Source organism: Rhamphochromis sp. 'chilingali', assembly GCF_963969265.1.
Source record: "Rhamphochromis sp. 'chilingali' genome assembly, chromosome: 16".
Taxonomy (NCBI): domain Eukaryota; kingdom Metazoa; phylum Chordata; class Actinopteri; order Cichliformes; family Cichlidae; genus Rhamphochromis; species Rhamphochromis sp. 'chilingali'.
Window position 1 is genome coordinate 35,000,927 of NC_137943.1, and position 26,026 is coordinate 35,026,952.

The following is a 26,026-nucleotide window of genomic DNA, read 5'->3' on the forward strand; positions in this document are numbered from 1 at the left end:
CAATCAGCAGCAGCGTCACACAGGGACAAAAACAAATCCATGTTTTGTTTCTTGCCTCTGAGGTGGGGCCTCCACCTGTGTGTGGACTCCTGGGTCTGCACCCAGAACGCCCACCAGATAATCCACAGACGACTTCTACAGAGTCAGAAACGACCAAACCGCCAAAATAGGCCACCCCCCTCCTCCTCTGCTGGTATGTGTGTGTGTGTGTGTGTGTACCTGGTGCCACAAAGTAAATGGGGAAGTAGTCCTCTGAGATGAGGAAGATTTCCTGTCCGCTGGATGACCACTGCACCTGGCCCCTGGCTCCATCACGCTCCTGACCAGTCCACTGCTCATCATCTAACACACACACACACACACACACACACACACACACACACACACACACACACATATTAGCGCATGTACAGTGGAGTTAGAGTGGGGTCATCTCTGTCCTGAGTGGGGCTTGCAGGCAGTGTTACCTCTGCTAAAGTCAGATTTGATGGCGTGGACGCTGAAGCCGTCGGCGCTGTCGCACACGGACGAGTGCTGGAAGCAGAAGCATGGCGTGCAGCCCTGAGGGTTGTTCTCATCCAGGTTAAAGTAACCCAGCTTACACCTGAGGGGCACAAGCAGCAAGAACACACCTGTGACGTGCTGCTGCACGAACTGCACTTTCACTCGCTGCAAGTTAACGGAACGTGTGTGGGCGGGGCTGTGGGCGGGCCCCGCCCTGTGTGGGCGGGACTGTGCGTCACCTGTCGCAGCTGAAGCCCTCCACGTTGTCTTTGCAGCGACACTGACCCGTGTTCACGTCACACTCCTGCGTGCTGCCTGAGGGCGAGCAAGAGCACTGCCTGATGGGGGAGAGAGAGAGTCAGACTCATCAGGTTTTTTGTTTGTTTGTTTTCTCTTTCTTTTGTTGTTGTTTATTTGTCTGTTTTGTTAGCTTGGAGAAAAAAGGGGCATAAGTTCTATCAATCTGTAACAACCATGATACTTCCTAATAAAAGATGTTTGAAACAGTTCAGTCAGCAGGGGGCGCTCACAGCTCAGTGGTCATTCTCCAGCAGCCAACAACACTTCAGCTCATGTAATCGTGACCCTTGACCTGACCCTGTTTCCTCCTGGGTCAAAGTTCAAGTTCTTCTTCACTGAAACGGGGTTTAACACTCCTGACGTGGGAGAACGTCTCCTCTTTGGACGGTTCAGTTTGTCTCTGAGACGTCCGGCTTCTCTCTAACAAGCTGGCGCCGTGCAGCTGACAGCTCCGCTCAGCAGAGTCGTATCTGACCCACACAGGAACGCCACGGCTCCGTCACCTCCGGCTGGACTGCCGGAGCTCTGTGGACGCCCGGCTGCTGGACTTCAGAGAAAAAGCGTGTCAGCTCAGAGGACGGATCAGCTCGGCCTCTCACCTGAAACCCAAAGGTGGCCGGGCTCTCTGTTACTGCCCCCCACATAAAACCAAACACAGGACAATTTAAATCTGTCTTCAGTCCTGATTTATGTCCAGTTTTCTTCTGCTCCGACTTTATTGTTCCAATTTTTTATACATGATTTCATTTTTTAAATGTTTCTCACGTGGGGCAGCTCGGTGTCGCGACCCTGAAGAGGATGAGTGGAAGAGCATGGACGGATTTTTCACATCATTGTGATTTCTGCTGTTTTTCAGTCGAGTCGTGCTGCTGATGTGTTTTCTGCTGTTTCTGGAGACCTGGAATGTAAATGCGCCTGAACTGGGAAACCTCCTGCTCTTTCAAACCTGCTGCAGAAGGAAACGTGACTTCCTGACCGGCTGACGGCTGACGTCAGTCACCAAACAAGCTGGAAAACCAGCGAGTGACAGAGATACTCAAAGTGTTTGCTGTGAGAGAGCCGTGCACCCAGCAGGAGGTCAACCTGAGCTGATGACCTCTGCCGGGCCACGCTCGCGTCTCTGAGCTCAGCTGATGTTTGGGGTTAGCGGCGTACCTGCAGCCGGCCTCCGTCAGGCTGTGGTGTCCCGGCTGGCAGCGGTCGCACTTCTCTCCGGTCACTCCGGGTTTACACGCACACATGCCGCGGTCATCACACTGAGGGGACACAGAGCCTACGCACGCACGCACGCACGCACGCACGCACGCGCACACACACACACACACACACACACACACACACACACACACACACGTTAACCTCCAACCACATGCAAACAATCAGCTGCATTAATGAGCCGTCGCAGTGCAGAGCGGGTGGAGCAGCTGGCTCACATTAGGCGGTGGTTTCCTGCTGCGCTCCGTTAAAAACTGCTGAAAACCACAAAGTCCATGCCTGCGGTTTCACATGTTTTCACTCAAACATTTACAAAATCACCAAAACTGATCTTTAAACCTTTTCTGCAATTTGTGTTTCGATTCTCTGCAAACGACTCGACAGATTTCCTGAAAAATCACAACAGAGACGTCCGACAAACTGACACCAGAGAGAAAAACTGCTGCAAGGAGTCGACAGAATGTCAAGACGGGTGACAAAGAGCAAACAAGTGATTTCAACGTGCTGCAAAAACATCCAGAAGCATCACGAACACAAACATTTACCACATAAACACAAACAAAGGCCAAAAAAAGATCAAATAGAGAAAATAATCAGCAAACACTCGAAACAACGCGAGAACAAACGATCACACACACACACACACACTCACACACACACTCTCCAGTGTGCACCACTCACCGACGGGGTTGCAGAGGCAGGGCAGGCAGCGGCTGGCGCCCGGGTCTCTGTAGTAGTTGTCGAGGCAACGCTCGCAGTTGGGGCCGTCCGTGTTGTCGGCGCAGTTCCTGCAGTGGCCGCCGTGACCGGTGGCCCGGTACAGCTCGGCGTCGAAGAAACACTCGGCACTCTTCCCGCTACACTCGCAGGCTGAGAGATGGAGAGTTTCACAATAAAAGACCCGAAACAGGCAACAGTGAAAAAGTTGAAGATGCACCAAAATCTCTCGTGACGCAGTGAAATCATCGGTGACGGGGCAAACGTGCGGCGGCAGACTTACGCAGACACTCGTTGGGGCTGTCGGCCGTCGCTCTCCTCCAGGGCCGGTCGTTGAAGAACGGTTGGCACTCTTGGCAGTCGTCGCCGGCGGTGTTGTGTTTACAGTTACACACCAGCCGTCCTCCATCGTTCCTCGCGCACTCGCTGGCGTGGCCGTTACACTTACACCTGGAAGTAGAGAAGCACACCTGTCACACCTGGACCAGGTTGCTGCTAACGCTCACACACCGTCATTAAAGCTCAACTCTTTGTTCAGTTTACTGTCGTCATTGTTTTCGCTCCCGATGAGGTTTTTCCGCTCTGCAGCTCCGAGCAAAGGTTTTCTCAAACCTCCCGAGGGAGCGCAGCCACCCGCCTCAGCAGGACGGGACTTGCTCAGCAGCCACCTTTGGCTATGGTCTCAGGTGTCTCTTGGCAGCGAGCTGTTGGAAAAACTGACAGTGGGAAGGAAGAGAGGCCTGGGTTCGTGCTCCGAGCTGTTAAAGCTGCACCGCCTCGGGCTTACAGCACTGAGTCAGTGTGCAGCGGGTTTAATACTGTAAACGTGCAGACTTCAGCATGCAGCCTGAGCCCTTCTGGAGCTCACGGCACAGAACGAAGGAGCGATAAAGCAGCGCACAGATAAACAGTCAGCGCGACTCACGAGCAGCGCTGAGGAATGTGTCGGAGATACGCCGCCATCTAGTGACGCACAGAACCTCCGTGGGACAACACGTCCTTTATTCTCCTGCGGTGAGTGCGAAGGCTTCAGTGAGATGTCCCCACAATCACTCCTCAAGAGCAGAAGGAGGCAGTCTGTGGCCGTTAGCGGGACAGAGCCACACACTTTTGTGCAAAAGTCTCGAGTCCTTTCTTTATGAGCTGCTTCAAAGGAGCCAGACTTTACTGAGGTGCTCTCGAGTTCGGGATTTCTGAAGCTCTATCAAAGTTTTTCGTTGGACCACCGAGCAAAGAACCAGTTTTAAGCTCTTTGTTTCCATCGGCCCGTCGCAAAAACATCGTCTGCTCCCATTTCTTTAGTTCAAATGAAAAATGTTAGAAATAACAGTTTGACAACCAAGTATTTTTACACCAACGAGGTGATTCTCAGAGCTGAAAGCCTGGCTCACCTCGGCGCAGAGAAAGGACACCTGTACGCATCACTCCGCGAGGCTCCTGCCTACGATAGCCGTAATGCTCCGATTGATTGTAAGTGCGCCGTATTTTCCAAGAAACACGGTAATAACGACGGCCCGCTCGCATGCGCTACCAAAAATAGTGCTTTGTTGTGTATCTGAGGGACGAAAGCCAAACCAGTTCCACACCACTGAAGCTGCAGCATTTTAACAAACCAGTTCTGGATCAATCGTGGCTCAAGAGTTGGGAGTTCGCCTTGTAATCAGAAGGTTGCCGGTTCGAGCCCCGGCTCCGACAGTCTCGGTCGTTGTGTCCTTGGGCAAGACGCTTCACCCGTAGCCTGCAGGTGGTGGTCAGAGGGCCCGGTGGCGCCAGTGTCCGGCAGCCTCGCCTCTGTCAGTGCGCCCCAGGGTGGCTGTGGCTACAATGTAGCTGCCGTTTCATTTCATTCATCCGTTTCATTCAACGATCTGCTTTCGCCCTTCTCATTCTCCGTCACCGCCATGTGCGTATGAAAACACTGCACATGCGTGTTTTACCCATATTCTATCGCCATATTTCATTTTCTTATCGTTGCCCAACATTATACCAGTATCACCGTGAACGGTTTGATATGGCCCAGCCCCAGCATGCACACTATAGAAGACCTGGACTGATCAGTGGAACCGTTCTGATGGGAAATCTGATAAATCTAGATTTGGTTCAGGGAGGAGGTCGGGACAGAGGTCCTTCTGTGCAACAAGGTGGAGGCTCCATCGTGGTTGGAGCAGATTTCAGCTGGTGGGATCAGCCTGACGGAGAAGAGCTCCGAACGATACGTAAAGAAAGCAGAGCTCACGCTGTGCTGAAGGAGGTCACACCAAAGATTCACTCACGAGCCCGTTAAACTCCGTTTTTGGATTAAAAGCTGTATTTTCACGTTTGCACACAATTCAATAAATCGCTGCGCCCGCTTCACAGCAAACTATAAAGATCATCGTCTCCGTGGCTGTGTCCTGGGTTTACACAGGATCAGAAACCTTCCTGGTTACACATAATTCACAAGACCTCAAAAACAGAAAGATTGTTGGAGGTTCAGTCGAACCCGAGCAGGCACGGAGGGAGAAGCATGAAAGAAATCCTGAACATCACACATGTTAAGCTGGATTTAAACCCTTTGCTCCCTCCCGGCCAAAACGTGAGCAAACGGGAAAAACTCCAGGTGATCTTCTGTCCAATGAGCAGCGAGCTGCTGCTTTCAGAAAGTCTCTACCTGCTTCAAGCTGCTGCACGAGTTCAAGGAGTTCAAAGGAGCGTTCATGAGCTGTGTGTTTGCATGAATGAGTCACTGGCAGAATTGCACAATGAAAAGTGTTGATATAATAAAGTGCAGATAAATCTGCCCACAGAGCTGCCAGCTGAGCACGCTCAGGTAGATCCAGGTGAAGGTGCAGAAGGAAAATCTCCTCCTGGGACAAGTAAAGGTTAAATCCTCCAGGTGCTCGGCTCGGGAATCGCCCCTTTTCTTCCATCCGTCACGGCTGTCGGACCGCCTCATTCCGGTTTCCCTATAATCTGGCCCTGCCGGCTAGGAATTTCAGGAATGCTGGCGGTGTAAGGGAAATGTGCTCCACATTCAAACAGATTATGGCTGCAGAGTCGTGCTCCGTGCAACACTCGAGTAATGCCTGTCGAAAACGAATTCTAGTGTGGATCCTGCGCCGGTCACAAGGAAGCGGACCACACAGTGACACGGCGGGACCTGACCGCAGAGCAGAGCTCCGCCGGAGGACTCGACTGAAAAACAGGACCTGCAGTGAATCTGAGGCTTTACCTTCCTCCCACCGCGAAGTCAGAGATGGCGTAGTAGTAGGACTTGAGGACCTTGGGGTCATTGAAGACCTCGTCTCCGAATGTGTTGAGCCGGTTCAGGGTCACTCTGATGTCGGTGGCCGTCACCCAGTCCTGCAACAGACACAACATGGATGCTGCGTTAGACACACGAGGGCAAACAGAGGAGCATCACCTGCCAACGGAGCATGCTCATACACCTGACCATGCTCTGATGTCCTGATTGGCTGGAAATAATTTATGTCTTTATGATCCAACTACTAAAGAAATATTTAAAACTATTTGGTTTTTCTCCCGTTTATCCAAACAGCTGGAACGATGTCACTGCTGGATGAGCCTCAGCATGTTTGTGCCGATTCTGCCCCAAGAGTGATTTAAGATCGCACTGAAGAGAGCATGACTACCTCACCCAGTAATCTGATTACTTTAATTAAACTCAAAGCAAACGCAGGCGTGTGAAACATCCTGGTTTTTGTACTCTGCAAACAGAGAAGTGGTTTCAGTTCCAGCTGTGGGAAAAACAGTGACGCAGACACCAGCAGGCCCTCACACTGTGACATTTCCACAGAAATGAATTTATTTTCTTGGCCTTACGATACAAGATCCAGATGGAGGGAATTACTCAGGACACCTGTTGTGTTTCAGAGGATAAAGAAAGTTACTCAACATCCCGCCTCGTGGGAAAGCCAGCGATAGCTCCGTTCAGCAGGAAGCTCGTCAGGCCCGAAGCTGAAGACGAAGCTGAAGACGAAGCGGCGGCTCGAGGGGAAAGTGGAGCTGAATATAAGCGAGCTGGCCCGCTGTCAGACCTGCTCCATGTTTGTCCGCCCACTCAGAAAAACTGTGACTTCGCGCATGCCTGTTAAATCCTCGGACAAGTGCTGGGAATGTGGAACAGCCTGCGACTCACAGGCTCGGAAACAGGAAGTTTACCTGTCCTGAGGTAATCCTGTGAAGACCCTCACAGGAAACAAGCAGAGCATAAAGCCTTGAAAGCACCGAGCACGACGGTTAAATGTTGATGTAACCGTGTCACACATGTAGCCTGGTAACACAGCCGACCGGCACTGAAACAACTTCCTGGGTTCATTCCCAACATGAGCAACACAAATAATCTGCTCTGAACACGACAGCCGGTTCCTGAAACATGAAGCTGTGCTTTCTTGTTATAGAGGCTACTCCATGACCAGGAGCTCCACAGACTCAGCGTGCCGGCCTCCACCACTCTTGGTTTTTAGAGCCAGATTTCTCCTTCACTGGCTGCCTGTTAAATCCAGAAATCCTGCTCCTCATCTACAAGGTCTTAAATAATCAGGCCACTCTTCTGTGGACCAGGTGACCCTGAATCCTCCCTTAGTTATGCTGCAATAGACGTAGGCTGCTGGAGGATTCCCATGATGCACTGGGTGTTTCTTCTTCACTCACTATGTATTAACAGACCTCTCTGCATTGAATCATATCTGTTATTAACCTCTGTCTCTCTTCCACAGCATGTCTTTATCCTGTCTTCCTTCTCTCACCCCAACCAATCACAGCAGATGGCCCCGCCCCTCCCTGAGCCTGGTTCTGTTGGAGGTTTCTTCCTGTTAAAAGGGAGTTTTTCCTTCCCACTGTCACCAAAATCCTGCTCACAGGGGGTCATATGATTCATATCATATCATTTTCTCTGTATGTATTATTGTAGGGTCGACCTTATAATATAAAGCACATTGAGGACGGTTGTTGTGATTTTGCGCTGTATAAATAAAACTGAATCTAAATAAATTGAATAGAGGCCACGCCCCTAATGCAAACTAATCTAGGCGAGTTATAAAGGAATGCTGGAGCCTCCAGTGGACGCTACAGGAACTGCAGGTTTCTCACTTCCATGATGGCGTCCTGAGACCAAAGGCTGCTCTTTGAGGAAATGCTGGCCAATGAAGTCACAGCTATACTGTGTTTCCTCCTTTCAAACCCTCCACATGTGCATTACTAAGTTGGTCCCACAGTCCACCTTTATCCAGACACAAAACTTCTAAGATGCTCAGAGAAAGACGGCATTTATGCAGAATTAGCTGCCACGTAACTCTGTTACACTCTGATGTGATCGGTGGAGCGATATCAGCCGATTAGGAAGCTGTAAACTCATTTAAACGCTGATAAAACAACCAGTTCATTTTTTTATTGGTAATATTTTCAGTGTAACCTTTGACTATGTTTCAGTTCAGGCAGTCTGCCCCATCACATGACCCATCCCAGTTTGGAAAAGCGATCAGCCGAAGCCTTCTGGAAAAGCATTTTCACGGCTCGTCATTTCCTCCCTTGCTTCCTTCGAGCCTCGTACTTCCTCTCTGTGTAAATGAACAGATTTAGCTCTGCAGCTCAGCTCTAAACTTCCTTATTTGTCTCGCTGGCATCGAGCTATTTATACCAAAGCCAGGATCTTTTTGGAGGCGGCGGCCTGCCGGAGGCGTCAGACGGCTGTTTGTCGCTCTGTGACATTCCTGCTGTCTGTCATCTCTGAGCGGGAAATAACCAGCAGCTGAGAGCGTCCACCTCAACGGGCAGACGATCAACCATCACGCCGTTAAATACAGCCGAGAGCTGCTGGCACAAGTGTTTACAGGCCCGACTTTTCACCTCTAACTGTTTCTGAGTGAGCCGCAGAGAAATGCAACATCCCTGATTCACCCCTGCTGGACCATCCTCACCGAGGACTGTGGCCTTAGACATCCACAGGATCTTTATTACATTTAGATCGATCATTTTATTCTTTCCTGTCAGACTCACGTCTGCAGCTGCTGAACTATAACCCATCTGCTGACCAACGACACCACATTTACTCCACTTTGTGCTTCCACGACAAAAATCAGCCTTAAATGTCGCGACCGTTACATGAAAGTTAGCTAACATGTTAAAGTGGCTGATGGAGATGTCACGCTCCGGGTTTCTTTTCCTACGGTGGCCCCGAGGCGGGAAACTCCTTCAAAAAACAGAAAACACAACGTTTTGGAAAAGATAACAAAGAAAAGAAAAACGCTCCAACATTCCGGGAACACGGCAGACACTCCAGAAACGAGACATGGCAGATGCAGGAAAAGGACAGGAACAGTTTTTTATTTTTGAAATGAAGTGAACCAGACTTCCTGTTAGCTTGCTGATGTCATTTCCTGTCTGAGCTGTGTCCTTCGTTTCAAACAGACTGAGCTCAAAGGGTCTGAGCGCTCTGCTCGTTTACGGCATCGTGTTGGAATCGACGTCTTTGGGTTTTTAACCGATGTTTGGCTGAAACGAGCCAGCAGAGGGCGCCACCTCCAGTTACAGGCGCAGTGACAGTCTGTTCCCACGCTTTTAGGTGTGCGCTACAACCGGAGCTACAACCGTTAATGTTGCGTAACGTGGCCCCAGCAGGCTCACTGTTCCTGAGTTACACATTCTGGAAACACCCGGGAAGACACAGGTACGTCTGCAGCTAGGGCTGCTCGATTATGGCAAAAATGATAATCACGATTATTTTCACTGAAATTGAGATCTCGATTATTTGACGATATTTATTTAACCCTTTAAGACCTACCATAGAACCAAGTCTGCCAGAGCTTATATTATATTTTTTACATGTTGTAGTGCCATTTGTGGGAGCATTTCAAGTTGCTATACAACTGTTATAGCCCATATTTTAATAATATGTCTGCATTAAGTCCATAGTAACTACATTAATTGCAAAAAAGTGCAATAAACTACAAAAAAATTGAAAGTCGTTTTTGTTTTGTTTTTACATATATTTCTATTTGGAGAAATTTAAGAGGTTTATCCCTCAAAACTTTAAATACAAAAAAGTTGCAAAAAATAGTTTACAACAACAGGAAATTTATTTTGAGTGTCTTCATAGTTTTATTTTGGAGATACAGCAATTTTTATATACTGCAGGAAAAACAAAAAACAATCCTATGATGCAAATTTGCAAAGAAAACAGCAGGTGCATCAAAATAAACTATTTCCAGCAGTGCAATTTGAGTTCTAAGCATCCCAGAAACTATTCAGAAAAGTCAAACATGACTTATAAAAACACCAGTATAGGCTTTTAAGGCCTACAAGTAAAAAACTACATTTCCCGCGAAAATGACGTCGCTTCCGGTTTCGAGCAGGAAATGGCGGACATCCGATAGTTCGCGCTGACGTCTGTTTCAATGTGGGAAATGTTAGGAACAGCTGATCGGATCGGCAAAGCGTGTTTCTGGAATATTATGTTTTTGTTCCTGCAAGCGCTTTTTATGCAGTTTTTGCAAAGCTTTATGTGGAAGGAAACCGTGACCGAGGACAAGCTGATGGCATCAGATGTAAGTACAACTCCTCCGGTTTCATATGCAAAACAAATTATTGCGCTAGCTTACACGGTTCAGGTTCTACAGGGATTTAAAAATAGTTACACAAAACGTAGCGTGCTGCTCTGACCGGCTTTAAAGGGTTAACAATGACTTTAAAAAATAATATAAAATAGTGTGCAACACCACTGAAGTTTTTTTTTTTACCTCTCTTTTCAACCAACAGCAGTCACTCTCCAAATAACTTCTGCTTAGCTTTCCGAGCTTCCTCTTAATCATCCGGTCTCCAACCTTTTTTGCGCCACGGACGGTTTATGCCCGACAATATTTTCACGGACCGGCCTTTAAGGTGTCGCGGATAAATTAGGGAGGGGCTAATAATCGGCTCCGTCATTTTTAATGATCGTTGAAAGCCCAGATCGTAATCGTGATTAAAATTCGATTAATTGAGCAGCCCTATCTGCAGCTGACGTCGGTCGGCTAACGGAGACGAGTCGGATCTTTCGTCCCGGACGCTCACAGCGCATCTGGACAAAATCCCAGCAGCACTTTCAGGACATCTCTGGGAATTTCCCCCTCTTGGACTCGAGGAAGAACGGATTAAGATTTCAATCCGTGGAGCAGTTTTAATGTGGAAGACTTGACACGCTGCAGACTAAACAGCTGAAGCTGGACGTTTATTCCACCTCTAAAATAATCACTGGCTGCGTCTCTGCTCGCTCTCGTTCGCCTCCTGACAGGCTGTTTGTTTCCAGGCTGAATGTTTGTGATTCCCGGAGGACTTCCTAAAACCAAGCAGCATTCTTCCTTCAAGAAAACACATCCCGGGCGAGGCCTCCACACTGGCACGGAGCTGCAGTTGATTGATGGCAAACAAATGTTCGCTACAGTTTAGACAGCGGCGATTTGGAGACGAGGCTGCTCCGGCTTCCTGGATGGGACAGCGTGAGGATCTGCAGCTGCTGGACGGGCCGGATGCGTTTATGCCGCATGAATGTCGGAGATGGGAGAAGAACCGGCCTTTAAAACGGTCAGCAGATAACCGGACCAGCTGCACTTTTTAACAAGCCTTCATCTGAGCCAATCGACACCTGAACCTCCGTCGGGGTTTAGTTATCTGAGGTTAAGGCGGAGAGCGCAACAGCAGATTTGTATTTTGAGTTCCTCGGATCATATACTTCCTGAGTTAATCACCAGCACACAGGTCACGTCAGGTCATGGCTGGTGGTTTATCATCAGCTGACTCTTCTCAACGTTTAGTCTTTGTTTTAATATCGTCTTTAAAATCAAGCCAAACTTAAATAAATCAAATGTTCTAAAATAGGAAAAGACTGAAAAATAACACGAACGAGTTTCAGAGTTCGTGGGCTTCGGCTTTTTAAGGACCGACCTTACTGAAAACTGACGACGGTTCAGAAACAACGAGCTGCGTCAGATCCTGACTGAAACTATGATCCGTCCTTAAAAAGGATCTCCATGCATGAAGATCTGATCTCCAGCATGTCCCGGAGACCTGCAGCAGCTATGAGGAACACCGTCTGCAGACAGTGCACGAATAAATTCATCTGATAAAAACCGAACCAGCAAAGTAGACGAAACGCTGATGGACGGGCAGCTCCGTCCATCCATCAGGACCTTCTGTCACTCGCTGTTTTCAGAATAAATACTTACACACAGCCTCCTTTCAGGACCGTCCTGATTAAAACACATCAGCTCTAAATGAATAATGTGAGTCACTGATGCCACAAACTCTCCCGCAGAGTCTGACAGAGGAACATTCATCATGAGAGTCTCTCCCACTGCATCATTCGTGTTTCTTCACCTCCAGTGTGATGACTGTGGGAAACTCAGTGTTCCTCTTGTTACTGATAAAACCTATAAACTGTATTTAGTGCACTGTGTGTGTGTGTGTGTCTGTGTGTGTGTGTGTGTGTGTGTGTGTGTGTCTGTGTGTGTCTGTGTGTGTGTGTGTCTGTGTGTGTCTGTGTGTGTCTGTGTGTGTGTGTGTGTGTGTGTCTGTGTGTGTCTGTGTGTGTCTGTGTGTGTGTGTGTGTGTGTGTGTGTGTGTGTCTGTGTGTGTGTGTGTGTGCATGTGTCTGTGTGCATGTGTGTGTGTGTCTCTGTGTCTCTGTGTGTGTGTCTCTGTGTGTGTGTGTGTGTGTCTGTGTGTGTCTGTGTGTGTGTGTCTGTGTGTGTGTGTGTGTGTGTGTGTGTGTGTGTCTGTGTGTGTGTGTGTGTGCATGTGTCTGTGTGCATGTGTGTGTGTGTCTCTGTGTCTCTGTGTGTGTGTGTGTGTGTGTGTGTGTGTGTGTGTCTGTGTGTGTCTGTGTGTGTGTGTGTCTGTGTGTGTGTGTGTGTGTGTGTGTGTGTGTGTCTGTGTGTGTGTGTGTGTGCATGTGTCTGTGTGCATGTGTGTGTGTGTCTCTGTGTCTCTGTGTGTGTGTCTCTGTGTGTGTGTGTGTGTGTCTGTGTGTGTCTGTGTGTGTCTGTGTGTGTGTGTGTGTGTCTGTGTGTGTCTGTGTCTGTCTGTGTGTGTGTGTGTGTGTGTGTCAGAGTGACCTTACAAAACAAAAACTGAGGCGAGAGGAATGAACACAGACTCTGCTTCCTGCTCATGAAGCAATCACAAACACGCTGACGGGCGACAGGAAGAGGAGGGGACAACGAGGAGCGCGCTCCAGCTGCCGGGCGCTCGGGCCAAACCGAGCTGGGAAATCCGGGGGCGTCGCCAGGAAGCGGGTCGCAGCGCAGGCGGTGCTGCTCAAGAACTTCTGTCTGCAGAACGAGGGAACACTCGCTTACAAAAGCATTGCAGATGCTGATGTCTGAAACTTTCCCTTCATTCTGGGAATATTTCATCAGTTTCAGGCTCCAAGGGAACAAATCGAATATTCAAAAGACAAAGAATCTTTGATGGTTACGGAGAGTTTGTTTAGGGGAAAGCAGCGATCTGGTTCATGTGAGCTTTTCCGACTGTGTGAACGACTCCCACCGAACTCCGATTTCACGGAGCTGCTGCTCTTTATCAAACGAAACCTCCCTGTGCCCAGATGTGCGGCGTAACCTCCGGCTTCTCGTTCTGTGAGGGGAAGAGTCACGATGTCTCAGGTGGCGTCACACGCATGCCTTCATCCGTAGTTACTGAGGCTCAAACAGTGTCCTTATTTTATTTCTAAATAAGAACTTTATGAAGAACAGAAGACACGTTTAAAAGGATTAAAGGTCAAATTTGTGCCTCAACATGATTCCTGTAAATTCTCGTCACATTTCTGTTTTCAGATTTTCTAACATCACTTTTCTGTGGAGCTGATGTTGTTTCTGCTCTCAGAGCCTTTAAAAGTGATTCATGAGGTAAAATCAGAAGTAAAAACGCGCTCACCTGGAGGACGGGGCTGTTGTCGAAGTTGTAGGCGCTGGGCCGTCCCTCCAGCGTGGAGAAGGCCACGTTTCCTCCCGTGAGCGGCGAGATGTCGCTGAACTCGTCGGTGCAGAGCGCCTGCTGCTCGTCCTGGCCGGTGCGGATGAAGCCGCGGTTCGCTTTCTGGTAGGTCTTCTCGCAGGAGCTGCTGTAGTACTGGTACGGCACCCAGGGGCTGCCCTCGCTGGTCCGCTTGTAGATGGCGAAGCTCTCCGGCCGGCTGGTGTGGAACTTGAGGCGGACGTAGGTGATGTCGAAGGCCTTACCTGCAGAGAGAGGGAGGAGCGTTAGGTTAGGTTTAGTTTGTGTAACAGATGGAAGGAGACTAAAAACCTGCAGACCGAAAGAAGCTGAGAATCGGACGAGCTGCAGGATCAAAAATACTGATGCTCCAGGGCGGAGGTTAACCCTTTACAGCCGATCGGAGCGGGCACGCTCTGTTTTGCGTAACTATTTTTAAATCCCGGTAGCTCTGCAACCAAGTAAGCTAGCGCAATAATTTTTTTTGCATATGAAACTGGAGGAGTTGTACTTACATCTTATGCCATCAGCTTGTCCTCGGTCACAGTTTCCTTCCACATATAGCTTTGCAAAAACTGCATAAAAATCACTTGCAGCAACAAAAACATAATATTCCAGAAACACGCTTCGCCGATCCATCAGCTGTTTGTAACACTTCCTACGTCCATCAGCGCGAACTATCACATGACCGCATGACCTGCCCGAAACCGGAAGTGACGTCATTTTGCGGAAATGTAGTTTTTTACGATCGGGGCCTTATGAGCTTGTGTTTTACTTGTTATGTGTTTTAAAAAGTTATGTTTGACTTTATGACTTTCTGTGTCGTTTCTGGGATGCTTAGGACTCATATTGCACTGCTGGAAATAGTTTATTTTGATGCATATGCTGTTTTTTTGCAAATTTGCACTATAATATTTATTTTCGTTTTTCCTGCAGTATATAAAAATTGGTGTATTTCAAAAATAAAACTATGAAGACACTCAAAATAAATTTCCTGTGGTGGGAAACTAGTTTGTGTAACTTTTTTGTATTTACAGTTTTGAGGGATAAGCCTCTTAAATTTCTCTAACTAGAAATATATGTTAAAAAAACAAAAACGATTTTCAATTTTTTTGTAGTTTATTGCACTTTTTTGCAATTTATGTAATTACTATGCACCTAATGCAGACATATTATTAAAGTTTGGGCTATAATGGTTGTATTGATGTATAGCAACTTGAAATGCTCCCAAAAATGGCTCCACAGCATGTAAAAATATAATATAAGCTCTGGCGAACTTGGTTCTATGGTAGGTCTTAAAGGGTTAAACCATGCACAGCACAGCTGGATGCAGCTGTACCTCCGCCCTGACTGTAACCTGAGGATCTCTGCGGAGCATCGTGTCTCTGCAGGACTGTTTCCTGACGCCCGCTCGGGCGCTGTCGGGGGGATGATCTCGGGCGATTTGGGAAATGCTGAGCAGGAATGTGAAGTGCAGTTCTTCCTCTGACTGCGACACTCGGGGCTGCGGACGGTCTCCGCATATTTGGCGAGTCTGAGCAGGTCGGCCTGAGCGCTCCAGCAGCAGTCAGTCAGCGAGCAAAGGGAGGCCGCCGCGTTTGAGCCGGGCGGCGGGGGGTACGGCTGTTTGCTCAGCCAAAGAATCTGCTCTGTAAACAGTGCGCTGACAGGGCCCCGGTCTGGAGGGGCCCCTCTGTGTCAACGGCAAATAAAGGTGAAGCTGCTGATAGGACTGAAGCGCACAAAGAGCTGCAGTTTATTACAGGAAACAATGAAGCAACAGCAAACACGCCGCCGGCGTCCTCCCCGTGTGTGCGTGACGCTCTGAGGACCACACCGAGTTTATGAGCCCATTTACTGCTCACAATCAAAGCCTCGGTGGATGCGACGTCACCGCTGAGGTTTCATTTTCTGAATTACCGGCCGCTCCGTTCACACAGCGCTGCAAACACAGGCGGCCAATCAGAGGTCAGGCTGAAGGTTTTAAATTTCACGCAGCGGTTTAACAAACAGCACCGACCCTGGAGCGCTGGATCAGGGACGCATCAGCACATCTCATGAAGACCAAACTGCTACTGTGCTGCTTTCATCTTCACAAACACGCTCGCTTCGTCTTTTCACCGCAAACCAAACTCGGCGTGAAACAAACAGAAGCAGATGTTTTTATTTCCTGATGTGACAGACGATTGAAACCAGCCGCCTCTGCACCAACCCAGGGTCGGCGTGGACGGCCGTGAACCTGCTCTCCACAGCAGATCCAGGACCAACCGTCACGCAGAGCCGCCGAGTTATAATCAGGGGCCACAACACTGTAGACTGTCAAAATAAAAGCATGGACACTGGCCATTGGTAAGTCAAACATGGGTGGAGGTGTTTTCTTAGAAGAATGAAAACCAGACATGAAGAAAATGTTCAGAACGGATTAAATGTGTGTCACTGCGTTCCCAAAGTGTCGGCCTTGTGAGGCTGTTTACAGTAATCGAGTTTGAAATATCCTTCAAACATTCATGATTACATATTTACAGAGTCATAAAACAAAAGCTGTTCCCATCACAGGTGGGAAACGGCTCAAACGCAGAGATGGAGCAACAAGATCAAACAAAAGGAAGACGCTGAGGTGACGTTTGTGAGGGGAGCAGAACGGGCCTCGGGTGGACGGAGGTCTGAACACCAACCGTGCTGCTTTTATGTAGCCTCCCCAGAACGTCCCCTCACAGGTCTGTGTGCTCGCAGAGATCACAGCATGAAAAGGAAGCGCTCCGTCATGGTTTCCCACACATTCCTCCACAGCCGGTTCAGTTCCTGGAACAAACTGGGCTGAGTGAAGTTCACCAGTTTCAGAATAAAAGGCCGTTTCATTCAGATCTGACGGCGAACACGTGGGACCTGCAAACGTCCCGTGGAGCCTCGCCGGCCTCGGATCAAAGGTTTATGAAGAGGCGTCAGAGGAGACGAACGCCACTGACAGGAACACAAACCCGTCGGTGACGTCTCTTCAGAAACCGCACAGAAACACGCCTCCGCATCCTCACGGACGGGACAAAAGCGTCTGTTGTCGCAGCAATCGGGAGGCAAACAAAGTCCAGGTGGCTGCTGGGACAGGAGGCCGGAGGGCCCCGCAGGAAGTGACACTGCAGACAGACGACAAAGCGCCGTCCTGAGAACACAAAGAGGAAGCCACACAGACTGGAAAAACAAACCGAGGATGAACCGAGCTCCTGCTGACGAGGAGCCATCTTCATGCTGCCACCATCTTTCATCCGTTTCCCAGCATGCACAGAGGAAAGTTGATGAAACTTAAAACTCTGGAAGACGTGGCTCTATGAGAGCAGGTGGAGCCTTCCAGCAGAATAAACCCTCATAAATCTGAGATGATTCAGGTTTTATGGAGATGAATTACAGGGAGTTAACAAGAGCTATAGAGGTGAAGGGTTAACAGCCTCGCCTGCAGCTGGACGACGTGTCCGTTTCACATATTTGACATTTGTTTCATTCTCGTCTTTTTACCTAAATCACAGAACAGGTCAGCCATCCGTAAAATGACTACGAGCGCTTAGCTACAGCGACTGAGCACGCTGGTGGAGCAAAGCAAACATACCCCTCACCCAGGAGAGCCGGGTGCACCAAAGCTCCTTCACCCCAGGGATCGCTTTATTGTCAGAGTTTAAAAAAGTATTTTAATTAAAAGAAAAATAAACATACATCAAGTAAATCAGATTATTGTCCTCTGCACAGTCACAGGCCTCCAGACGCTGGATGTAAGCTGCAGGCTGTGACGTCACACACTGGTTTAAGTCTTCTCGGTCTGTTACCACAGTAACCTCACAGCAGGTCACATGGTGTCATTAAAAAGGCCCCAAAAACCTCCAACAGCTCCAGTTAGCTGCAGTGAAGCTAGCAGACAGCTAGCCGCCTGTGTCGCCATCCACCTGTCGGTCAAAGAGGCCACGCCCCTAACGATGTATCCGGTCGTTCAGTCTGACGTCACTAGCCATGTCTGGGCCTAAACTCCGCTGCAGGTCCATATATCAAACGATCACTGTGGCATTACTGAGAGTTGAAAAACTGTCTAAAGTCTTTCATCTTTAATAAAATGATCAGCGTTCTGCTCTACCAGGTGTAACAATTGAGTTTAACATCCAGGCATCCATGAAAACGGAATTTATGACATTTAACGGAGTTAGAAGTTAGCAGGAAGTTAGCTCGCTAGCTTCTATCTAAATACAATATAGCATGTCCTGACTGCGGGGTTTTGGAAACAAATTCAAACGTACAGCTCTGTTATCACTTCCAACATAAATGAAGACAGAAAACTAAACAGCAGTGACGTTTGTAGGGTTACTGAAGTTGGGCTAGCTGGTATATAATGATGTGCTACGTGACCGCTAGCGACACAGCTATGTTAGCATAATATAAACAAGATAACTTTTTTTCCACTCGATAAAAGTTAACGTGAGTGTTCTCGGTGGTCAGGAACAAATGTAATCGCATGGCAGGATGCTGTAAAAGGACCTAACTTCAGCCAGGAGAACAACTGAGATAATCCATCCATAATACGAGGTTAGTCATTCATATACTGCTGCATGGGCTGGGCTGTAGTTACATCCTAAGGTTTTAAAAACTGAGCTTAAATAAATGATTAGCGGTAATAAAAGCCGAGGGAGGTCAACAGGGATCACTGACTGTTTTAGGAGCTTTTTGAGATTAAATAAAAGAAAATACAAAACATTAAACATGTTAACAACACAAAAGCCATATTAAACGCAGACTACTTTAGACCCGGAAGTAGGATTCGTCGTGTCATCACTGAACAACCGGATAGCAACTACAACCAGAGCTGCAAACACGTTAACATGGGAGTTCATGGGGACTGACTCACCGGAGCCCCGGTGGACATTAGTGGAACTGCAGTTTCTGACTCGCACAGATTAAAGTGAACGTTTTTCCTCGATTTGAAAATGTGAGATTTGGTTTTTGTACAGCTTTATTTTTCTGATTTATTTCTCATCAGCAAAGCCAAGTATTCTATTATCTAACACGGTGACCTGGAATAAACCAGTTGAGATCATTTTTTACACGTTAAGCCTCCTAAAAGTGTAAGAAGTGAGTAAAAGAGGAGCTTTTGTCCTCTCATATTGTAAACAGGAAACGGCGCTTTAATAAAGGCCGGATTAAAAAACAGTGAACTCAACCTTTAAGCCAAATTCACTATAGAAGCTTTTTGTCTGCCCCTCCTTGGAGCCTCTGAGGATTTAAGCTGCCGTTAAGACGCTCCTGCAGCAAAGCCGCCGCTGAGAAACAAACGCAGACATCGTCAATTAGCTGGTTTTGCTTTAAGCGGCGCTAACCCGCCTTTTGTGGCACGCTGACCCTGCCAGAGTCTCCTCGGGGGGCCTCGGAGTCACGCCCGAACATGAAAAGAGCCTCCAGTCGTTCTGGAGAAGCAGCTTTTCTTTCCGAGGGACCGGTGGGGGTGACGGGGGTGACACGGCAGGAATGTGTTTCCGCTGGGCATAGTGACGCCGGACGGAGGGACGGACGGAGGAAGAAAGAGACCACAGAAACTCAAAGACGGAGAGGGGGCAGAGGGGGCTGCTGGGAGTTTTTCCTGCCCTGATATGGAAGACACGACGACTCAGTGAGCAGAAATGCAAACGAGCACGAGGGAGGACGAGCTCTGCTTAAGTGCCAGCGAGCAACGTAACGAGACCGACAGCTTCCGTAGCTGCACGTGACCTCTGACCTCTGGCCTGAATCTCCCAGTCTAAGCCTGGAGTCCAAGTTTGGATCAGAAGCAACAAACTTATCAGAACTTTAGCTGGAAAAACTCAAATGTACGGAGGCCCAGAGAGGCCACGATTACAGCAAACAGTCTCAAAGGAGTCGATATGAAGGCCGCTGCTGTGACTCACTGATCTGGTACTCTGTCTTACTTTGAGCTGCGTGATGATTCTTATTGCAGCCTCGCTCTCTGCAGCTCTGATCAACTGAGCATGTGCGCGTGTTCGGCTCCCCGCGGCACGTCTGCGTCACGCCACTCTGCAAGCGGAGGATCAGGTCGGCAACGGGATGGCAAAGAGGAATTTGTTTGGGAAATGCTTCCAAAAATATGAGAAGGGTGACGCAAACTGCCCGTAACCAGCGTCTGAATAAACCGGAGAGATGAATCAGCGCCGTCGCCATCTGAGCTTTTATTTTGGCAACTGTGGACATAGTCAGGTGCGTTTGGTCACAAACCTCAGATAGTCTCTTATAAAGGAGGCTTTATTTCAGAGGCAGATGTTCTTCATCCACAGAGGACGGCGTTTAACGAGGAAGACGTCCTTCTGGAGGACAGATGAGGCAGGGGGAGGAAGCCGATGCAGTCGGCTCGCTCAGGCCAGACCTGAAAATCACGAGCTGTCCTTCAACGTGTTCGAGATGCAGCTGTTTCCTCTGACACACTCAAACCTGATGAACCCACATGGAAACAAGCAAAGACTGTAAAGAATCACGGACAAATAACCGGACGCAGGCCTCACTGCGAGCAGCCGTCACACGTCAGCCCGGCTGAAGAACAAAACCAGGATCAGGAGACGTTTTTTTCTCTCGTGGATTCCTGACATCGCTGCTCCGAACGTATCCGAGCCTCGGGGTCGGCCTGAGGGGTGGTGGGGGTGGGAGGGGCACGCCCCAGCACGCTGTGCGGCCCGGTGACATCATCGCATTTTTCTCAGAGCTGTGACATTTTCCTCACAGTAAAAAAATACATTCTTGAAATGAATTCTGCTGTCACATTTCATAGCTGCTCTTCACTTTGAGAACATTCATTTCTGGCAGTTTGGCATTAAATCACGTTTTGAGAGAAACCAGCACACTGCAGTTGGGTTGTTCAAGTACTCCGAGGTAACGAAATGACAGAAAAGGAAAAGGTGACAAATCTCAGAGCATCCGTGACTCTGATGAAGGCTAACAGCTTCACTGTGTCGCTCGCTTCCTGCCATTATAAACACATATTTCCTTAGAAGAAATGAAAATAAACGTGCAAACATGGCCGTTCGTAGCTTCTGTCAGGTCTTCAAACTCCGTGTTTTATAGTGTAAACTCCACGAAACTGGGGGCTGAGCTCCTTTAACACATTTCTTGGATGTTTGGGAGCTCTGGAAACTTCCCGGGCTCGTCCTGAGGGCTGGGTTACAGTTGTTGTGAAGGTGTGTGTGTGTGTGTGTGTGGGGGGGGGGGGGGGGGGGGGGCACGCCTCAGCTCACAGCACGGTCCAATTAAATTTCCTCCCATGACATCACCGCATTCTTCTCCAGGGAAACGAACAATGGCCGCTTTGACTTTTGGACGTGTGGGCACCGCCGAGCTTCGAACTCGCGCTGACGAGTCCGGGCAGCAGGTACCGCGCAGGAGAAAGGTCAAAGGTCGCACTGAGCGCGCTCTCTCTATTTACATCCACTCCAGTAATCCGATTATTGTCAGCTCAGGCGTGAACGCAGCGGGCTGAGGACCACTGCAGACTTTCAGTGTTTGGAAACAAACACGTGAAAATGTTTTGAATGCCGAATTCAGCCGAAGAGCCTAAAACATGAAGTCAGATCATCATGAGTGGGTTTAAACGCAGCTGCTCTCGCTGCGGGGGAAGCATCACCAAATCAGCTGATTTTAAAAGGGAGTTTGGATAAAGCTGCTATTCCAGGGCTGCAGGGTTGTAAAAAAGGATTTAAAGTGATGACAAACAAGATGAGGCAACAGGAAACAAAGAGGACCAAACTTTGTTACGAACCAGACGATTAATCAATGACCAAAATCAGCTGATCGATCGGCGATCGCTGCCGGAAACGTGCGAGTGTTTCAAGTGAAGCGTGTTTCACATTTACGTACAAAGATGAACTTTGACCCAGTCTCTGACTGAACAATGGAACTAAACGAACTTTCATTAAAGACTAAACCCTGTCGAGAGCTACGAGGATCCTCCACCAAGCGTGCTCGTCTCCCAGCAGGTGCCGGGGTCAGAGGTCAGCGGGCTGAAGCCGCTCACAGATAAAAAGCACCATCAAATTGGATTGGGCTTCTGTGAAAGGCTGCTGGGGATGACGCAGGAGGAGCAACGCGAGGAATGCAGCGGCGTTTAACCCTTTACGCCCCGCGGCGTTCCACGCTGCGTCCTCGTCTCCAAGGATACGTGACAGATACGAGAATCGGGTCACTGACTGCGGCCGCGACATGTGCAGTGCAGTTACACATTAATGTCCCGGTTAATCTCCAACCTGCTGCTACCTTAAAGGAACAAACCTCACACAGTTCCAGACTTCATTCACTAGTTGCTGAATTTATCTTTATTCGTAGATTCGTTTGCTTTGTGTGAGAAGCTGTGACCTCCTCCTGCCTCCGTGCACACGCTCATACGTCCAAGTAGAAACAGCCGACGCTTTAAAAGTTTCCTGAAAATGAAGAAGACTGAAGAATGCAGAACGCTGTACAGATGTGTGATAACGACCAGGTGTTATCTCTAAACATGCAGAGAGTCAGAGTGGAGCCGAAGACGAGTCCAAGCCGCTATCAGCTCCATCTGTTTGATAAACAACCGCTGGCTGAGCGAGCGCTCCGATTGGCTGTGAGGAGATTAAAGAGGCAGGCTGGATGTCGAGGTGAGAATGAGGTGTGTGTGTGTGTGTGTGTGTGTGTGTGTGAGTGAGTGATAACGAGGCTGCAGGCGGAGCTGAACGCTCGTCAGCAGCTCCAACATAAACTGAGCCGAGCGTCTCCGCCGCCGTGACATCAGCACAGGTCACGATGGTCACGAGCCGGCAGAGAAACTGTGACCTGCCTGTGGGAGTTTCACAGCTCGCTGATCATGTGACCGAGCAGTGAAATTAAAGCCGTTCTTTAAAATAAAAATGAAAGTCTCTGAGCACGAGCAGCACGGCGACGCTCACACGCTACCCCGACGTTCCATAGCGTGTGTTGGGGAAAGAGATGTTTCACTCTTCTTAACACGAGTAAGAGAATGACTGGAACATTTGTCTGTAACAGTGAGGCGCTGTGAAGCGCGGGGGCTTCTGATCCAATAATCAAACCCAGGAAAAGTTCCTCCTGCCCTCCTCTGAATCAGCCCATTGTGAAGAGAAACAGATTTTTATGAGCCTGCGAAGTAAATCAGGGTCATCCTGGACCTTTTATATTTTCAGGGCTGAAAAACACTGAAGCTGGAAACTGCAGTCACATCAGTTTTACACCCACACTCTCCTCGTCGCTCAGCTTTGAGCTTCAGCCTGACACAGAGGAGCAGAGGCCTGGACGTTTCTGACTCTAATGGAGAACACATCAAGTGCATTGTGGGTAAACTGTGAAAGCTCGTGTCGGCGTAGACTTAGAGCAGATGAAAAGTATCCTTTGAGCCTACATTTGGAAAGCAGGCTGACCTTCTAGCTGTGCGTCCTTCTGTGAGACGCAGCTGCAGAACGACACGAACAAAGTCTGCAAAGGTCAGGATGGAAGGACGGACTCCTGTGTGTGTGTGCACCTGTTTATACATCTTTGTGGGGACCAAACGTCACTTGTGAGGACAAAAGAGACAGACTGTGGTTTAGTGTTACAGTTACCCTAAACACAACCACCTCCTAAGGGTTAGGCTGGGCGGCTGGGAGAAGCATGGATGGATGTCCTCACTAAGGTATCAAAACGAGAGAGAGTGTGTGAGTGTGTGTGTCTCAGAGGGGGGATTTCCAATTAAGTGTTTGAGGGGGAGGGCAGCAGGAAGGGAGTGAAGGTGGGAGGCAATGATTGTTTTTAATGGCTGAGAAGAAGCCCTGTCATCATTCAGTGAGCGCTGCAACGCGCTCTTAATGTGAAAAGACCCGAAATGACTGATGAAGAGTTTGATCCAGTTTCCTTTATGAGTTTGAAGCTGCGAGTTCAGCTTGTCTGAAGAGCAGATCAGTTTCCACCTTCAGATATCTTAAAGTAAAAAGTGAGTTTTTTTCCCCAAAAGCTGGAAGAAAAAATCTGAATTTAATCCTTAAAAGTTAAAAGTTCAGCAGCAAACAGACGAGCTGGAACTCGTTTCTTTTCTCACTCGTTTGTCTCGTATTTCTTCTTTAAATGCGTAAAAACCAAAACGATTCCGCTCACGATGTTTGCAGAACAGGAACAATCGGCTCCTCCTCAGGACGTCATGAGAAAATTCAGCCTTTTCTTCTTCACGAGCTCGGCAGCCCCCCCTCCCCGAGAGCCAGAAATAACCAGCAGATTCCCATCAGTGAAGAAGCTGCGATCTAATCAGAGGGCGCCCCTCCCCCTCCTCCACCACCTCCTCCACCACCTCCACCTCCTAACAGGAGGGTGTTTGGTGAGGATTTAGCAGCAGGACCACCAAAGAAGCGGGCGCCCCGCCCGGAGGTGTCACCACACCGGGACGTCAGGAACAAACAGCAGCGGCCCTCGTTACCACAGACTAAGAGTCCCAGCAGGGCGTCCCACCCCCAACACCACCCCCACCTACAGCACCACCAACAACCCCGACAAAGAGTTCACAGCTGCAGGGAGCCGAACCTGACGTCACAGAGTTTGGTGCCAAACACGGGGAGAGGATTAAAACCTGTGCACAGGTTGTGAAGACCTGACGGGGTCCCGGGTATTTAACCTTCGTGAGGTCATCGCCTTGCAGGTGATCCTGACACATCAGGACATGTTTGCGAGTCGTCCAATCCCACCGTCACGAGTGGTCAAGGTGGAAAGGGCTGACTCTGAGGAAGCCTTTCAGATGAGAAGAACCAAAACTCAACCGTGACCTGAGAACAGAGAGCCTGCAGAAACAAGCCACACCCACACAACCACTGCTTCCCAGGGGCGGAGAGAGACTGTGCTGATGTCCGGATTAAGATAAAGAAGGATTATTTTGAACTTTGCTCATGCAAAGCGGCTTCAGGAGAGCTCGGGAGCAAAAACCACAGAGCTGGAAATGAGCAGATCAGATCGGCTGTGACTGGAAAGGAAAACGAAGCATCGAAGATTCTTCTGTTAATTCAGGTGTAATAAACAGAAAGAGCGAGACGCCAACATGAAGGCCATCGAGTGTTTAATCTCGCTTTAATAATCCTCTGAAGACGAGAGGACCCGGAGACATGATGTCACCGAGTGAGCTTCACTTTGAACCAAAGAAAATAAAACTGGATGTGAGGGAGATTTCAGTCTCCACACAGCTGCCGCCGCTTCACCGAAGCCTTTTCATTTTGTTTTTATTGATGCGCCAGTCTCGCTTCGCCAAACGCCGCCTGGCTCCTGTCAGGTTTACTGGTGTCAGAGGAGAGCAGCTGGACACGAAGCTCAAACACTCCAACGCACGTCGGCGGGATTAATCGAGAACATCGTGTTCTGTCAGGAGAGTACAGGGGAGAGAAAACATCTGGAAATCTGCTGCAGCTCGCCTTCAAATAAAAACCACATCAGTCGAGACGTAAACAAGCAGAACAATGAGCGAATGAGCTCAGAGCGCCCGAGGACGCTCAGCTACTATCTGCTCATCTGAACAAAGGAGGGGATTATTAAAAAAAACTCATATCCTGCTGAGATCGTCTCTGAGAGCTGATCAAAGATTAAATTAAGCTTCAGCTCTGCCTGCGCAAACACGGAGCCTGGAAACAAAAGCCGGGCCGCTGTTTACAGAAGACGACGGCCCAGGCCTCAGCGGGGACGCGTCAGGACAACAACACCACCCGCGGGTCCTCAAACGCCCAGCAGCTGCACGGCGAGCCAGAGCGCCGGCCGAGCGGCAGCGTCACAACCAGGGCGTGAACGCGCCACGTCTGAACCGTCCGCCTCGTTACTCACAAATACACGTGCTGCTGTGACGACACCGCCATCAGTAAACTGTGCAAAATGGTCACATGGAGCAAACGCAGAACTTAAACAGCTTACATTAGTTTTAATGTTTGACTTTGTGATGTTAGGAATGTTATCTTCAGCTGTGAGTGAAGACGAGACGCTGTAATCTAATCCCAGGAGATTACGGGTCCGCGTGGTCACACCGAGGACGCTGAGGAGAAGATGACCGACTGCGTGCACAGCTCAACATCCTGCCATATTAAATTACACTGATTGTTTTTTGTGTTGGAATAATTTCCATCCACTTTTCACTTTTGGCCACGCCCACTGGCGACAGAGGTTTCCCATCAGCTGCAGCTCTTTCCCTGTGACCCGGAGTTCCACAGACCTGACGTTTCCACAGCCGGGGTTCGAGCTGGAGGGGCGAGGGACCGCCTCTCCATCAGCCGTGTAATTACGCCACTCGAGTGGAAGAAACACGAACAAACAGCCGACGATCGCGTTTCCCGGGACA

At 49.0% G+C, this 26,026-nt stretch overlaps 1 protein-coding gene across 1 annotated transcript in view; it reads right to left on the reverse strand.

The window, feature by feature from the left end:
• The window catches only part of lamc1 (laminin, gamma 1), a 46,888-nt gene that overhangs the window by 8,795 nt on the left and 12,067 nt on the right, over window positions 1-26,026 (reverse strand). The window contains exons 2-9 of the mRNA XM_080907301.1: window positions 13,645-13,949; window positions 5,948-6,078; window positions 3,020-3,186; window positions 2,701-2,889; window positions 1,960-2,077; window positions 744-842; window positions 468-604; window positions 220-342 (exon numbers count right to left, since the gene is read on the reverse strand). Coding sequence (XP_080763427.1) covers window positions 220-342; window positions 468-604; window positions 744-842; window positions 1,960-2,077; window positions 2,701-2,889; window positions 3,020-3,186; window positions 5,948-6,078; window positions 13,645-13,949 — 1,269 coding nt within the window. The remainder of the gene's footprint in view (window positions 1-219; window positions 343-467; window positions 605-743; window positions 843-1,959; window positions 2,078-2,700; window positions 2,890-3,019; window positions 3,187-5,947; window positions 6,079-13,644; window positions 13,950-26,026) is intronic.